This window comes from Mesoplodon densirostris, chromosome 19, assembly GCF_025265405.1.
Source record: "Mesoplodon densirostris isolate mMesDen1 chromosome 19, mMesDen1 primary haplotype, whole genome shotgun sequence".
NCBI lineage: Eukaryota > Metazoa > Chordata > Mammalia > Artiodactyla > Ziphiidae > Mesoplodon > Mesoplodon densirostris.
This window is the reverse complement of record NC_082679.1, coordinates 37,071,889-37,085,399: the sequence shown is the minus strand read 5'-3', so window position 1 is coordinate 37,085,399 and position 13,511 is coordinate 37,071,889. Positions and strand designations below refer to the sequence as shown.

Sequence of the window (13,511 nt, the reverse complement as noted above, 5' to 3'; positions counted from 1 at the left end):
GACGGGCTGAGGACACAGCTCTGGGCCAAAGGGGAGCTTTCTCACCGACTCCCTCTCTCAGCTGCGAAGCGACCAAAGCACAGAAGCAGGGCACCACTCCCCAGCACCGTGTGCCTGCCTCCGGAGCCTCCTTGTACTGTAGGTAGTTTGGCCTTTGGGAAACGGGCTCCTGACTAGGATCTCCCTTCCCGGTTGGTGTGACAGTTCAAAGAGCAAAAGTGATGAACAAGGCTTGGCCTGGACTCCACGGTGAGTAACTGTCGGGACTACTCAAAGGGAACTATCCACTTGTCTCGCTTTGTTATTTAACGCCAGGTCTGCCTATCACTTACAATGACGCCATCCCTGGGGAGCATCCCATGATTGGGGAACCTCCACCCTGGCGTGGGGTGGACTGGCTACAGTGAGGAGCCCCCCTGGAAAGTTGAGGCAAAGAAGCCCCCGCGGAAATGAGCCATGATCCCTTCAGGAAAGGAAAACACAAGTGAGGAGGACTAGCGGCTGAAGGCAATGTTCACCGCGCTGCAGTTCCAGGAGACGGTACCGGAAACATGCTTCCAAAGGACCGTGGTGGGGACCGGGGCTGGCAACGCCTGGGGACACATGGGCTGGGCGAAACGGTGCTGAGGGTCACAGCCGCCTGCCGTCTCTGACACCGCTCCCCGGCTCCAGCCAAGCCAGGGACACGAGCGGGAGGCGGGGGCTGTTCTCAGGCTGCAGGAAACGGCGACCCGCAGGCCGGCGGCGCGGGGCCCGGGGCGGGGAAGACCGAAGGACGCGGGAGCTGGAGTCCTGCGCAACCCGCCAACAGGGTGGCTGCTCCCGTCGGGCACATTGGGAAGGGGCGGCCAGGGGGCTGGGACACCGCTTACCGCACGGCACCCGGTTCCTCCGCTCCAGCCGGCCCCGAAGTGGAATCGTGCGCTCGGCCCCGCCTGTTGCTCACAGCCCGGCCCAGGGCGCTGAGGGCGCTGCGGACGGCGCGGGCGCGGGCCCGGGCGCGGGCGCGGATCCGCGGGGCGCGTGCAAGGCGGGGGCGGGGCCTCTGCGCCCGGGCCGCCTCCTCGGCCTATAACTGAGCCCCCGGGCTCCTCGCTCCCACACGGCCCCCACCGGACCCGTGCAGCCGCTTCGCCCCTTGCTTTGGACCTCGGGCCTCACTTCTCCTCCAGATGGACCCCAAGTGCTCCTGCCCCACTGGTAAGGGAGCCCTGGCTTTGAGCCTTAGGATGCCCCCTTCCCAGGCACAGGACGACAAGGGAGGGTTTTGAGTTTGAGCTCAGGAGGACTCCTGTCACGGGTCCGGGGCTTTCTTGGTAGCCAGGCCCCTGGGAGCATGTCAGTCTCCCTTTGCCTCTCTGTTGACACTGAGGGCACGGAGGCTCCAGGCTGTCCTTCTTGAGGTCACCCAGCTGGTCAGGGGATTGCTAGACCGGGACCCCGTGTTTGGAGGAGGCCTCGGAGCTGCCAGGACTGGATGGGAGGAGGGGACACTGCCTCTTTGGGGTTCAGGCCATGGGCCCTGGCCCCCAGCCCCAGTCAGCCTGGGCTGGGTCTGGAGCCTGGGACCTTCCCTGTGGAGTCCCATCAGGAGGGGACCTACTCTCCTTGGACCAGAAGAGACGAGCTGGGGCTTCTCTATCCGCCTGAGTGGACACGAGCTCCCAGGGCTGCGTCCTGACGGAGGAGGAGGGTTCAGGGAGGCATTGCTGACCGTCTGCTGTAGCTCCTGCATCCCTCTCCCTGCTCACTGCTGGCCTTTCCCTTCCTGGCAGGCGGCTCCTGCAGCTGCGCTGGCTCCTGCACCTGCAAGGCCTGCAGATGCACCTCCTGCAAGAAGAGTGAGTGTGCGGGGCCTTCTCTGGCAATGCGGGGTGTGGGCTGAGTGCGAGGAGGGAGCCCAGAGCTCAGCAGGCAGGAGCAGGACAGTGACCAAACTTCCCGGCACCCCCCTCACCAGGAAGGGATTCCCAATCAGAGCTGGAATCACCTTCGACATGACCGAGACCCAGGCGCGCACTAGAGAACAGGGAGACTGAGGCCCAGACGGGTCACCAACCAACAACCTCAGACCTGTCACTAGAACTAGTCCTCCTGCCTCCTGAGTCACGCTTCTGAATCCTCCCAGGGACTGAAGCACTGTAGGGACATGAGCGAGCGACCGTGTGTGGCTTCTCGGACCTGGTGCAGCCCCTTCCTGTCGAAGCAACCCAGAGCTTCCCTATCCCGAGCGGGAGCTACTCTGTGAGGGGTTTGCCTCCACTTTGATCCTGAGGACGTGGCTCACATCACTGGTGGTGCTGGGGGCCGGCTTTCTCTTGCCCCAGAGGCCCTGCTCACTGTCTGTCCAAGGCGCTGTGCCCTGTCCTGGGCACAGATGGGGCAGGCAACCTGAACCTAGTGTCTGAGAGCAATTCTCTCAGGACAGAGGACACCGTCGTAAACTCAGGGTCTGGGCCTGAGGGCGGCTGGGGCCAGGCCTGGTGTTGGGAAGGGTGGTTGTGGACAACGCGTGGTCCGACTGCACGCTGCCCTTGCCTCCCCAGGCTGCTGCTCCTGCTGCCCCGTGGGCTGCGCCAAGTGTGCCCAGGGCTGCGTCTGCAAAGGGGCCTCGGACAAGTGCAGCTGCTGTGCCTGATGTCGCGGAGAGCCTGCCCCAGGTGTCAATGGAGGACCACGGGCCGACCTGTGTTTTCCTACAACTCTGACTTGATTGCTACATTCCCTTTCCTTTGAAATATGTGAGTTGTAATAAAAGTTGTTGACACTCTTCCGACTCGGCTCTTTTTTCTGTGCATTGGGAATAAGGGCTTTTGTGCCATCCAGGGCTGGTGTAGGAGACTGGATGAGAAGTGCAGAGACTTGGGTACTGGAACAAAATGTGAGTCCCTAACAAACTGAGTGCCTAAGACAAGCCACACTCCCTCACTGGGTTCATCTTCCGTAAAATGGAAGAGCATTAGACCAGATGCTCTAAGGGTGTTGAGCAGATACAAGGTCCCCTCCATTCTCATGGCAAGGGTTCGTGGCATGGCAAGGGTTGGTGACTTCTCAATGCCTCATTTCCCATCCTCTGATTTCCCTGGCTAACTTCACTCATAGATCTTCCTCATAGATCTTAGGCTTCATAGACTCTAAAGAAGTTGGAATCACACCTCCAGTTACCTGAATCCCTACCTGGAAGTCTCAAACTCCCTGCACTGAAAGATGTGTGAATTTTCTAGCTGTGGTTTTTATTTTCTAACTTCACAAACCTAAACTTTGGTAAAATAAAATTAAGTGAACTACTAAGAAAAATTTCAAAGGACACAAAATACAAAACCCAACTTTTGATTCAATAAATTTGAATAAATGTATGAGGATCAGAGTAATACAGGAAAAAATTAAAAAGTAAAAACATGTTTGTTCACCTGAAACTAACACAATATTGTAAATCAGCCATACTTCAATCATTAAAAAAAAAACCATGAGTTCATCAAAGGAGTATGTTGAACACGGAAAACACTTTCAAACGCCCCACTGTGTGGATCACCCACACCTGAAGTAGCTCTTCCCACCATCCCCACAGGGAACATCCGTCTCGGCTGGCCCAGTGCCAGTGAGAGGACACCTGCTACCCCTGAGAGCTCCCTGCGGTGAGTTGGCTCTGAATCTTTGGAAGTTCCTTTAGGTCAGGCTGAACGCTGCCTTCAAAATCCAGCCCTTGGCTACTGGAAACCAGCAAAGTGACTAGGAATTTGTAGGTAATGCCCAGCTATTTCCCAACAAGAGGCCGAGTACCTGGAAACTGGTTCCACATGAAGGACTTCATGTCTGCCTGTGCAGGGTAGTGTCAGATTCTGCATTTACAACGTGGTGGTGGTATTTATTAGGAAGGAGTGAGGCGCTGAGTGACCTGTAAATAATGGCGAGAGCTGGTCCTCCTGACAACTTCTGGAGGGATTTGCTATTTGATGGAAAGTCAAAGAGAAAGACGAGTCACGTGGCCCAAGAGTCAGGACCGCACTCACCCACAGGTGTCCTGTGTGAAGAGGGGATTTCAGGAGCCAGCCTGTGCTGGGTGCACGGGTGCTGGTGTCAGGCAGTCTTGGTTCACAGACCACAGTGGCACTTACCACCCGCGTATCCTAAATGAGTCGCTCGACCTCTCTAAGTCTCCATGTCCTATAAAAAGGAGATGATATCCCTGTGTGGTATTGAGAGTGGCCTAGCTCCTCACTAGGGCTTTATAAACAGTGTCTATTAGGCTGCTTCTGTTCACAGTGACTTTCCTGGGACACAATTTTGATGAATTCCAACAAGCTCTTGGGGAAAGGCTCATGGTGTTGCAAGCATGACTCTAGGCAGGAGGTTAAGGTTTGATTGCAAGTTTACTGATTCACTGGCAGGGGGAGTGCGCATGCCCTGCAATAGCCCCCCTAGAATAAGATGCTGCCACACCATTTGGAGGAACACAAAATCAATGCCCACCCTCCCTATCACTTGATCTATATTGAACCAGTAACACAGTGAACCTGCAGGGGCTGGAAGGATTGCGCCAGCTACCCAGAGTTTCAGCAACCTGCCTAAGGGCACACAGACCATATTCAGAGGTCTGAAGCTATAGCAAGGCTGTCTCACCTCCTTGCCAAAGGTCGCCGATTAGGAGGTCACTGAAGGCTGAGTCCTGCCTATCATTATTCAGAGCTGGAAGTGTCCTTTCAGACAGTCTAGTTGTGCTTCTGGCTGCAGAGATGGGAGACTAAAGTCCAGAGAGGTCACAGAGCTATGCAGAGGGATGTGACTGCCTGCTCAGTGCCCTTCCCACTGCTGAATACTCAAAGGGAAATAACCACTCTTCATGCTGTGCTCTTTAATGCCAGGTCTGCCCATCACTTACAATGATCCCTTCCACGGGGTGGGATCTCATCCTTTGGGAACCTCCATCCTGGTGCAGGGGGGACTGGCTAGGATCAGGAAATCCCCTGCCAAGTTTAGGCCAGGAGCACAGGGACAAGTGTGCCCACCCATCCATTCAGTAGTGCAGAAAAGAAGGAAGGATGGGAGGCAGAGGCCTGAGTTGGTCGCGGTGCTCTTACGGAGAAACGTTAGAGAAGCGCTGCCTAAGGACCATCGTGGGGACCAGGACAGGAAATGGTGGGGGAAGAGGGAGTCGGAGGATTGGTGGTGAAGGTCACATCCACCGCCGCCCTCTGCACACAACTCCCAGGATCCAGCCATGCCTGGGACGGGAGCGCGAGACTAGGGTTGCACACGGGCTCCGGAAAGGGGGAACCTGAAGACAACAGCGCGGGGGCCGGTGGTGGGGAAGACAGCGAGGATACAGAGGCTGGGTTGCTGGAAAATCCCGGAACAAGGTGGCTGCCGCCCTCGGGAAAATCGGGAGGGGCGGACAGGGAGGCTAGGACACCGCGCACCTCCCGGCAAACAGTCCCTACCGGCGAGCAGGCACCAAAGACGGCTCTCCGTGCGCAGAGCGGACCCACGTACTCTGGGAGAATCCTGTCTCGGCCCCAAGGGTTGCTCACAGCCGGGCCCCGGGCGCTGCGGGCGGGGCGGGCGCAGATCCGCGGGGCGGGTGCAAGGAGGGGGTGGGACCTCTGCGCCCGGGCCGCCTCCTCTGGGTACAAACACTGCAAGCAGGCTCCTAGGCTCCACACGCCTCCCACCAGCTCACGGGCCTCTTGGCCGCTTGCTTTCGACCCCCGGCCTCGCCTTGGCTCCAAATGGACCCCAACTGCTCCTGCCCCACTGGTAAGGAACCCCTGGCTCTGGGCCTTGCATGCCCGCTTCTCAGCCCAGGACACAGTGTCCCTGGGGTTAGATGAGGAAGAAGTTTCCATTCGAGCCCAAGTGGACGGCCGCGGTTCACCCAGTGCTTTCTTCCCAGCCGGGGCAGCGACAGCATTTTCTTAATCTACTTTTTGTTTTGTTTTTTGGCTGTACCACTCAGCTTGTGGGAGCTTAGTTCCCTGACCAGGGACGGAACCCAGACACTAGGAAGTGAGAGCGCTGTCCCCTAACCACTAGATCGCCAGAGATTTCCAGCCTCTATTTTTGAATGGGGAGTACAGAGGCTCAAGACTGCCTTTGTTGAGGTCACCCAGCAGGTCACGGAATTGCTAGACCCAGGGTTTGGAGGAGGCCTCGGACCTGCCAGGACTGGATGGGAGGAGGGGACACTGCCTCTTTGGGGTTCAGGCCATGGGCCCTGGCCCCCAGCCCCAGTCAGCCTGGGCTGGGTCTGGAGCCTGGGACCTTCCCTGTGGAGTCCCATCAGGAGGGGACCTACTCTCCTTGGACCAGAAGAGACGAGCTGGGGCTTCTCTATCTGCCTGAGTGGACACGAGCTCCCAGGGCTGCGTCCTGACGGAGGAGGAGGGCTCAGGGAGGCATTGCTGACCGTCTGCTGTAGCTCCTGCATCCCTCTCCCTGCTCACTGCTGGCCTTTCCCTTCCTGGCAGGCGGCTCCTGCAGCTGCGCTGGCTCCTGCACCTGCAAGGCCTGCAGATGCACCTCCTGCAAGAAGAGTGAGTGTGCGGGGCCTTCTCTGGCAATGCGGGGTGTGGGCTGAGTGCGAGGAGGGAGCCCAGAGCTCAGCAGGAAGGAGCAGGACAGGGACCAAACTTCCCGGCACCCCCCTCACCAGGAAGGGATTCCCAATCAGAGCTGGAATCACCTTCGACATGACCGAGACCCAGGCGCGCACTAGAGAACAGGGAGACTGAGGCCCAGACGGGTCACCGACCAACGACCTCAGACCTGTCACTAGAACTAGTCCTCCTGCCTCCTGAGGCACGCTTCTGAATCCTCCCAGGGACTGAAGCACAGTAGGGACATGAACGAGTGACCCTGTGTGGCTTCTCGGACCTGGTGCAGCCCCTTCCTGTCGAAGCAGCCCAGAGCCTCCCTACCCCGAGCGGGAGCTGCTCTGTGAGGGGTTTGCCTCCACTTTGATCCTGAGGACTTGGCTCACATCACTGGTGGTGCTGGGGGCTGGCTTTGTCTTGTCTCCAGAGGCCCTGCTCAGTGTCTCTCCAAGGCGCTGTGCCCTGTCCTGGGCACAGATGGGGCAGGCAACCTGAACCTAGTGCCCGAGAGCAATTCTCTCAGGACAGAGGACACCGTCGTAAACTCAGGGTCTGGGCCTGAGGGCGGCTGGGCCAGGCCTGCTGTTGGGAAGGGTGGGTGCGGACAACGCGTGGTCCGACTGCACGCTGCCCTTGCCTCCCCAGGCTGCTGCTCCTGCTGCCCCGTGGGCTGCGCCAAGTGTGCCCAGGGCTGCGTCTGCAAAGGGGCCTCGGACAAGTGCAGCTGCTGTGCCTGATGTCGCGGAGAGCCTGCCCCAGGTGTCAACAGGGCAACCAGGACAAACCTGCATTTTACCGTTTTTCATACAAGCGGACCTGACGCTACATTCCTTTTTCTATGAAATACGTGAGTTGTAATAAAAGTTGTTGACTTTATTCTGGCTCTGTCTTCCTTCTTCTGTCTTGAACAAAGAGACGCCGTGCCCATCAGGGCTGGCGTGGGGAACTGGACTGGACGTGCAGAGACCTCGGCTCTGGACCAAAGAGTACCCCCCCACCCCCCAAAACACACGCACACGGAGCGTCTTAGCCCCTTAGGTTAAGTTGAGCTTCAGTTTCTCAGCTCCAAATGAAAGCCTCGCCAGATGACATAGGGCACTGGACACACAGAGGACACACTCCCTCTATTCCCCTTACGAGTATGGATTGCAGAGAACGTTGTCCATTTCTCATTTTCCTTCTCTGGGGGCCCCTGCCAAACTCAGTCCTCGGTGATGAGAGCCTGGAAAAGTACCCAGAGGGGATGGAATCCCACACCCCTCTTGTTTGACTTCTACACGCGACTGGCGTCTAAAACACCCTGGAAAGACCTATTTGTATTTTCTGCCACCGTTTTAACCCTGGTCAGTAAAAAGAATCGCTGAGATAAAATAGAAAAGGACACGATATGTGACACCCATTTTCCCCTTCAACACGTCAAATCACCTTCATACGTGGAGGAGCAATTCTGAAAGCTGGACGCTTTCATATGCTGCACTTACATTGAAGGTGTGCCCGAGTCCTGGGAACGCTTCACAGACGCCCCACTGTGCGGACCACACACGCCTGGAGCAGCTCTGCCCCCTGCCTCCCCACAGGGAACATCAGTCTTGGCTTGCCCAGGGCTACTGACAGGACACTCGCCACCCGTGACAGCTCCCTGCAGGGCCTTGGCTCTGAGTCTTCGCAAGTTCCTCCCTAGATCAGGCTGACATCTTCCCTTCCCTCAAATGCAGCCCGTGGCTACTTGACACCCCGATAGTGATTTGAATTTGGTGGGAATTTCCCAGCTGTTTCCCTGAGACTTGCTTTCAGAAGAAGGACTTCACGTGTTCCTCTGCAGAGTGATGGTGGTGCTGCAGTGCGGAGGGCCTGGTGCTGTTTATTAGCAAGAAGTGTGTGCTGAGGGAACAGGTAATATATTTCAGGTGTTGCGCCCCCTGGCGGTCTGGGGAGGGAACGCCTAGTTGATGGGCACTCGGAGAGAAAGAGGAGACACGTGGCTCAGAAGTCAGGAGCAAGATTGCCCACAGGTGCCCTGTGTGAAGGGGGGCATTTCAGGAGCCGGCCCGTTCTGCGTGCGTGGGTGTTGGTGTCAGGCACTCGGGTTCACAGCCAGCATGCCACTTCCTGACCTGGCAAGTCACTGATACTCTCGGAGATTTCATTTCCTCCTTTCGATAAAAAAGATTAATTTCAATGAGGGGGAATAAGCCAGATAGTGGCCCGGCTCCTAGCTCGGGCTTCCCGAACGGTGTCCTTTATGATCGCTCTCTCCACACTGACATTTGTGCACAGAGAATCCTTGAGCTCCCAACAAGCTCCTGGAGAAAGGCTCCCTGGTTTGCAAGCAAGCTCATGGTGAGGGCACAGATGGATAGGAACCTTGCTTATCCGGTGCCAGAGGGCGTGGGGAGGTTCTCCAACAAGCCCCATGGAACGAGGCACCGCCACAGCATTTGCACAGGCTCAGTGAACCTGCAAGGTCTGGAGTGAGGGTGCCAATTGCAGAGAGGTTAAGCAACTTACCCAAGGGCACACAGCCTGTACTCAGAGGACGGCGCCTACACCACAGCTGTCCCACCTCCCGGCCACAGGGTGCCGGTCATGACATCACTGGAGGCGGAATCCGGCCTCTCCTTTTTCAGGGCTGCAAGGGTCTTCGGAGACAGTCCAGCTGTGCTCCTGGCTGCAGAGGTGGGAGGCTGAAGCCCAGAGAGGTCACAGAGCTGTGCAGAGGGCTCTGCCTGCCAGCTCAGGGCCTTCCCACTGCCACCGCTGTGCCAGGTGTTCCGTGTTCTCACCTTTCATGGGATGACATGGTGTCCGGTTGGGCGGGGGGCTGCAGTCAGCCTGCAGGAGGGCCAGTCCCACCTGTGTCACATATAGCCCTGTGACATAACCTCTCTCTGGCTCAGTCTCCTCTGCTCTAAAGGGCAAAATAATAGTGTCTGGCTCTCGGGATTACAGAATTGAATACACGCAAAGAAGGTCAGAACCTACTGGGCACTCAGTGAGTAAATCCATCGGATCACCGATTCACTTATTTATCTCTTTATTTATGTGTTATCATTAGCCTAGGAGACATTGTCCTCCTTCCAGACACGCAAGCAAGGATGGTGTGTTTAGCTCTGTGCTCTGGGCCGTCCTCATCAACCCTGTGAGCCTGGGACCAGTTCCCCTGAGAGGGTTATCCGGCCTTCCCGCCAAGAGCCGTTGACACTACAAGTAGAAAGCCGTGAGTCACACAGTCGCCGTCCTCCTGACACATACAGAAGGATCCTGCCATTTCTGCTGTCGCCTGCATCCGGATTTCCTGACCATTTTCTTTTCAGCGATTTTCCGAAATATGTTATACCAAAAGAAACCTCTTGAACACTACTGAAGGAGAGAGTCAGAAGGTAGCCACAAAGTCATAAATCCATTCCTATTCTGTCACTCTGGTCGCCCCCAGGATTGAGCTGGACATGGTAGAGACGGGCTGAGGACACAGCTCTGGGCCAAAGGGGAGCTTTCTCACCGACTCCCTCTCTCAGCTGCGAAGCGACAAAAGCACAGAAGCAGGGCACCACTCCCCAGCACCGTGTGCCTGCCTCCGGAGCCTCCTTGTACTGTAGGTAGTTTGGCCTTTGGGAAACGGGCTCCTGACTAGGATCTCCCTTCCCCGGTTGGTGTGACAGTTCAAAGAGCAAAAGTGATGAACAAGGCTTGGCCTGGACTCCACGGTGAGTAACTGTCGGGACTACTCAAAGGGAACTATCCACTTGTCTCGCTTTGTTATTTAACGCCAGGTCTGCCTATCACTTACAATGACGCCATCCCTGGGGAGCATCCCATGATTAGGGAACCTCCACCCTGGCGTGGGGTGGACTGGCTACAGTGAGGAGCCCCCCTGGAAAGTTGAGGCAAAGAAGCCCCCGCGGAAATGAGCCATGATCCCTTCAGGAAAGGAAAACACAAGTGAGGAGGACTAGCGGCTGAAGGCAATGTTCACCGCGCTGCGGTTCCAGGAGACGGTACCGGAAACATGCTTCCAAAGGACCGTGGTGGGGACCGGGGCTGGCAACGCCTGAGGACACATGGGCTGGGCGAAACGGTGCTGAGGGTCACAGCCGCCTGCCGTCTCTGACACCGCTCCCCGGCTCCAGCCAAGCCAGGGACACGAGCGGGAGGCGGGGGCTGTTCTCAGGCTGCAGGAAACGGCGACCCGCAGGCCGGCGGCGCGGGGCCCGGGGCGGGGAAGACCGGAGGACGCGGGAGCTGGAGTCCTGCGCAACCCGCCAACAGGGTGGCTGCTCCCGTCGGGCACATTGGGAAGGGGCGGCCAGGGGGCTGGGACACCGCTTACCGCACGGCACCCGGTTCCTCCGCTCCAGCCGGCCCCGAAGTGGAATCGTGCGCTCGGCCCCGCCTGTTGCTCACAGCCCGGCCCAGGGCGCTGAGGGCGCTGCGGACGGCGCGGGCGCGGGCCCGGGCGCGGGCGCGGATCCGCGGGGCGCGTGCAAGGCGGGGGCGGGGCCTCTGCGCCCGGGCCGCCTCCTCGGCCTATAACTGAGCCCCCGGGCTCCTCGCTCCCACACGGCCCCCACCGGACCCGTGCAGCCGCTTCGCCCCTTGCTTTGGACCTCGGGCCTCACTTCTCCTCCAGATGGACCCCAAGTGCTCCTGCCCCACTGGTAAGGGAGCCCTGGCTTTGAGCCTTAGGATGCCCCCTTCCCAGGCACAGGACGACAAGGGAGGGTTTTGAGTTTGAGCTCAGGAGGACTCCTGTCACGGGTCCGGGGCTTTCTTGGTAGCCAGGCCCCTGGGAGCATGTCAGTCTCCCTTTGCCTCTCTGTTGACACTGAGGGCACGGAGGCTCCAGGCTGTCCTTCTTGAGGTCACCCAGCTGGTCAGGGGATTGCTAGACCGGGACCCCGTGTTTGGAGGAGGCCTCGGAGCTGCCAGGACTGGATGGGAGGAGGGGACACTGCCTCTTTGGGGTTCAGGCCATGGGCCCTGGCCCCCAGCCCCAGTCAGCCTGGGCTGGGTCTGGAGCCTGGGACCTTCCCTGTGGAGTCCCATCAGGAGGGGACCTACTCTCCTTGGACCAGAAGAGACGAGCTGGGGCTTCTCTATCCGCCTGAGTGGACACGAGCTCCCAGGACTGGGTCCTGACGGAGGAGGAGGGCTCAGGGAGGCATTGCTGACCGTCTGCTGTAGCTCCTGCATCCCTCTCCCTGCTCACTGCTGGCCTTTCCCTTCCTGGCAGGCGGCTCCTGCAGCTGCGCTGGCTCCTGCACCTGCAAGGCCTGCAGATGCACCTCCTGCAAGAAGAGTGAGTGTGCGGGGCCTTCTCTGGCAATGCGGGGTGTGGGCTGAGTGCGAGGAGGGAGCCCAGAGCTCAGCAGGCAGGAGCAGGACAGGGACCAAACTTCCCGGCACCCCCCTCACCAGGAAGGGATTCCCAATCAGAGCTGGAATCACCTTCGACATGACCGAGACCCAGGCGCGCACTAGAGAACAGGGAGACTGAGGCCCAGACGGGTCACCAACCAACAACCTCAGACCTGTCACTAGAACTAGTCCTCCTGCCTCCTGAGGCACGCTTCTGAATCCTCCCAGGGACTGAAGCACTGTAGGGACATGAGCGAGCGACCGTGTGTGGCTTCTCGGACCTGGTGCAGCCCCTTCCTGTCGAAGCAACCCAGAGCTTCCCTATCCCGAGCGGGAGCTACTCTGTGAGGGGTTTGTCTCCACTTTGATCCTGAGGACGTGGCTCACATCACTGGTGGTGCTGGGGGCCGGCTTTCTCTTGCCCCAGAGGCCCTGCTCACTGTCTGTCCAAGGCGCTGTGCCCTGTCCTGGGCACAGATGGGGCAGGCAACCTGAACCTAGTATCTGAGAGCAATTCTCTCAGGACAGAGGACACCGTCGTAAACTCAGGGTCTGGGCCTGAGGGCGGCTGGGGCCAGGCCTGGTGTTGGGAAGGGTGGTTGTGGACAACGCGTGGTCCGACTGCACGCTGCCCTTGCCTCCCCAGGCTGCTGCTCCTGCTGCCCCGTGGGCTGCGCCAAGTGTGCCCAGGGCTGCGTCTGCAAAGGGGCCTCGGACAAGTGCAGCTGCTGTGCCTGATGTCGCGGAGAGCCTGCCCCAGGTGTCAATGGAGGACCACGGGCCGACCTGTGTTTTTCTACAACTCTGACTTGATTGCTACATTCCCTTTCCTATGAAATATGTGAGTTGTAATAAAAGTTGTTGACACTCTTCCGACTCGGCTCTTTTTTCTGTGCATTGGGAATAAGGGCTTTTGTGCCATCCAGGGCTGGTGTAGGAGACTGGATGAGAAGTGCAGAGACTTGGGTACTGGAACAAAATGTGAGTCCCTAACAAACTGAGTGCCTAAGACAAGCCACACTCCCTCACTGGGTTCATCTTCCGTACAATGGAAGAGCATTAGACCAGATGCTCTAAGGGTGTTGAGCAGATACAAGGTCCCCTCCATTCTCATGGCAAGGGTTCGTGGCATGGCAAGGGTTGGTGACTTCTCAATGCCTCATTTCCCATCCTCTGATTTCCCTGGCTAACTTCACTCATAGATCTTCCTCATAGATCTTAGGCTTCATAGACTCTAAAGAAGTTGGAATCACACCTCCAGTTACCTGAATCCCTACCTGGAAGTCTCAAACTCCCTGCACTGAAAGATGTGTGAATTTTCTAGCTGTGGTTTTTATTTTCTAACTTCACAAACCTAAACTTTGGTAAAATAAAATTAAGTGAACTACTAAGAAAAATTTCAAAGGACACAAAATACAAAACCCAACTTTTGATTCAATAAATTTGAATAAAGGTATGAGGATCAGAGTAATACAGGAAAAATTTAAAAAGTAAAAACATGTTTGTTCACCTGAAACTAACACAATATTGTAAATCAGCCATACTTCAATCATTAAAAAAAAACCA

At 57.5% G+C, this 13,511-nt stretch overlaps 3 protein-coding genes across 3 annotated transcripts; all 3 read left to right on the top strand.

The window, feature by feature from the left end:
• Positions 1-1,043: 1,043 nt before the first annotated feature.
• Positions 1,044-2,638, top strand: LOC132480046 (metallothionein-1E-like). The gene is made up of 3 exons (XM_060083891.1): positions 1,044-1,200; positions 1,776-1,841; positions 2,547-2,638. Exons 1-3 carry the CDS (start codon positions 1,173-1,175, stop codon positions 2,636-2,638), a joined length of 186 nt encoding a protein of 61 aa, XP_059939874.1. The 5' UTR covers positions 1,044-1,172.
• Positions 2,639-5,619: 2,981 nt separating this feature from the next.
• On the top strand, positions 5,620-7,327 carry LOC132479941 (metallothionein-1E). Its single transcript, XM_060083691.1, has 3 exons — positions 5,620-5,754; positions 6,465-6,530; positions 7,236-7,327. The coding sequence occupies exons 1-3, from the start codon at positions 5,727-5,729 to the stop codon at positions 7,325-7,327; spliced, it is 186 nt and encodes a 61-aa protein (XP_059939674.1). The 5' UTR covers positions 5,620-5,726.
• A 3,761-nt stretch (positions 7,328-11,088) lies between these two features.
• On the top strand, positions 11,089-12,683 carry LOC132479903 (metallothionein-1E-like). The gene is made up of 3 exons (XM_060083612.1): positions 11,089-11,245; positions 11,821-11,886; positions 12,592-12,683. The coding sequence occupies exons 1-3, from the start codon at positions 11,218-11,220 to the stop codon at positions 12,681-12,683; spliced, it is 186 nt and encodes a 61-aa protein (XP_059939595.1). The 5' UTR covers positions 11,089-11,217.
• The last annotated feature ends 828 nt before the right edge of the window (positions 12,684-13,511 follow it).

Coding starts and splice junctions, on each gene's coding strand:
- LOC132480046 (XM_060083891.1), top strand. CDS start 1,173: ATGGACCCCAAGTGCTCCTGCCCCACTG. Junction 1,201..1,775: donor CAAGTGCTCCTGCCCCACTG/GTAAGGGAGCCC, acceptor CCTTCCTGGCAG/GCGGCTCCTGCAGCTGCGCT. Junction 1,842..2,546: donor ATGCACCTCCTGCAAGAAGA/GTGAGTGTGCGG, acceptor TTGCCTCCCCAG/GCTGCTGCTCCTGCTGCCCC.
- LOC132479941 (XM_060083691.1), top strand. CDS start 5,727: ATGGACCCCAACTGCTCCTGCCCCACTG. Junction 5,755..6,464: donor CAACTGCTCCTGCCCCACTG/GTAAGGAACCCC, acceptor CCTTCCTGGCAG/GCGGCTCCTGCAGCTGCGCT. Junction 6,531..7,235: donor ATGCACCTCCTGCAAGAAGA/GTGAGTGTGCGG, acceptor TTGCCTCCCCAG/GCTGCTGCTCCTGCTGCCCC.
- LOC132479903 (XM_060083612.1), top strand. CDS start 11,218: ATGGACCCCAAGTGCTCCTGCCCCACTG. Junction 11,246..11,820: donor CAAGTGCTCCTGCCCCACTG/GTAAGGGAGCCC, acceptor CCTTCCTGGCAG/GCGGCTCCTGCAGCTGCGCT. Junction 11,887..12,591: donor ATGCACCTCCTGCAAGAAGA/GTGAGTGTGCGG, acceptor TTGCCTCCCCAG/GCTGCTGCTCCTGCTGCCCC.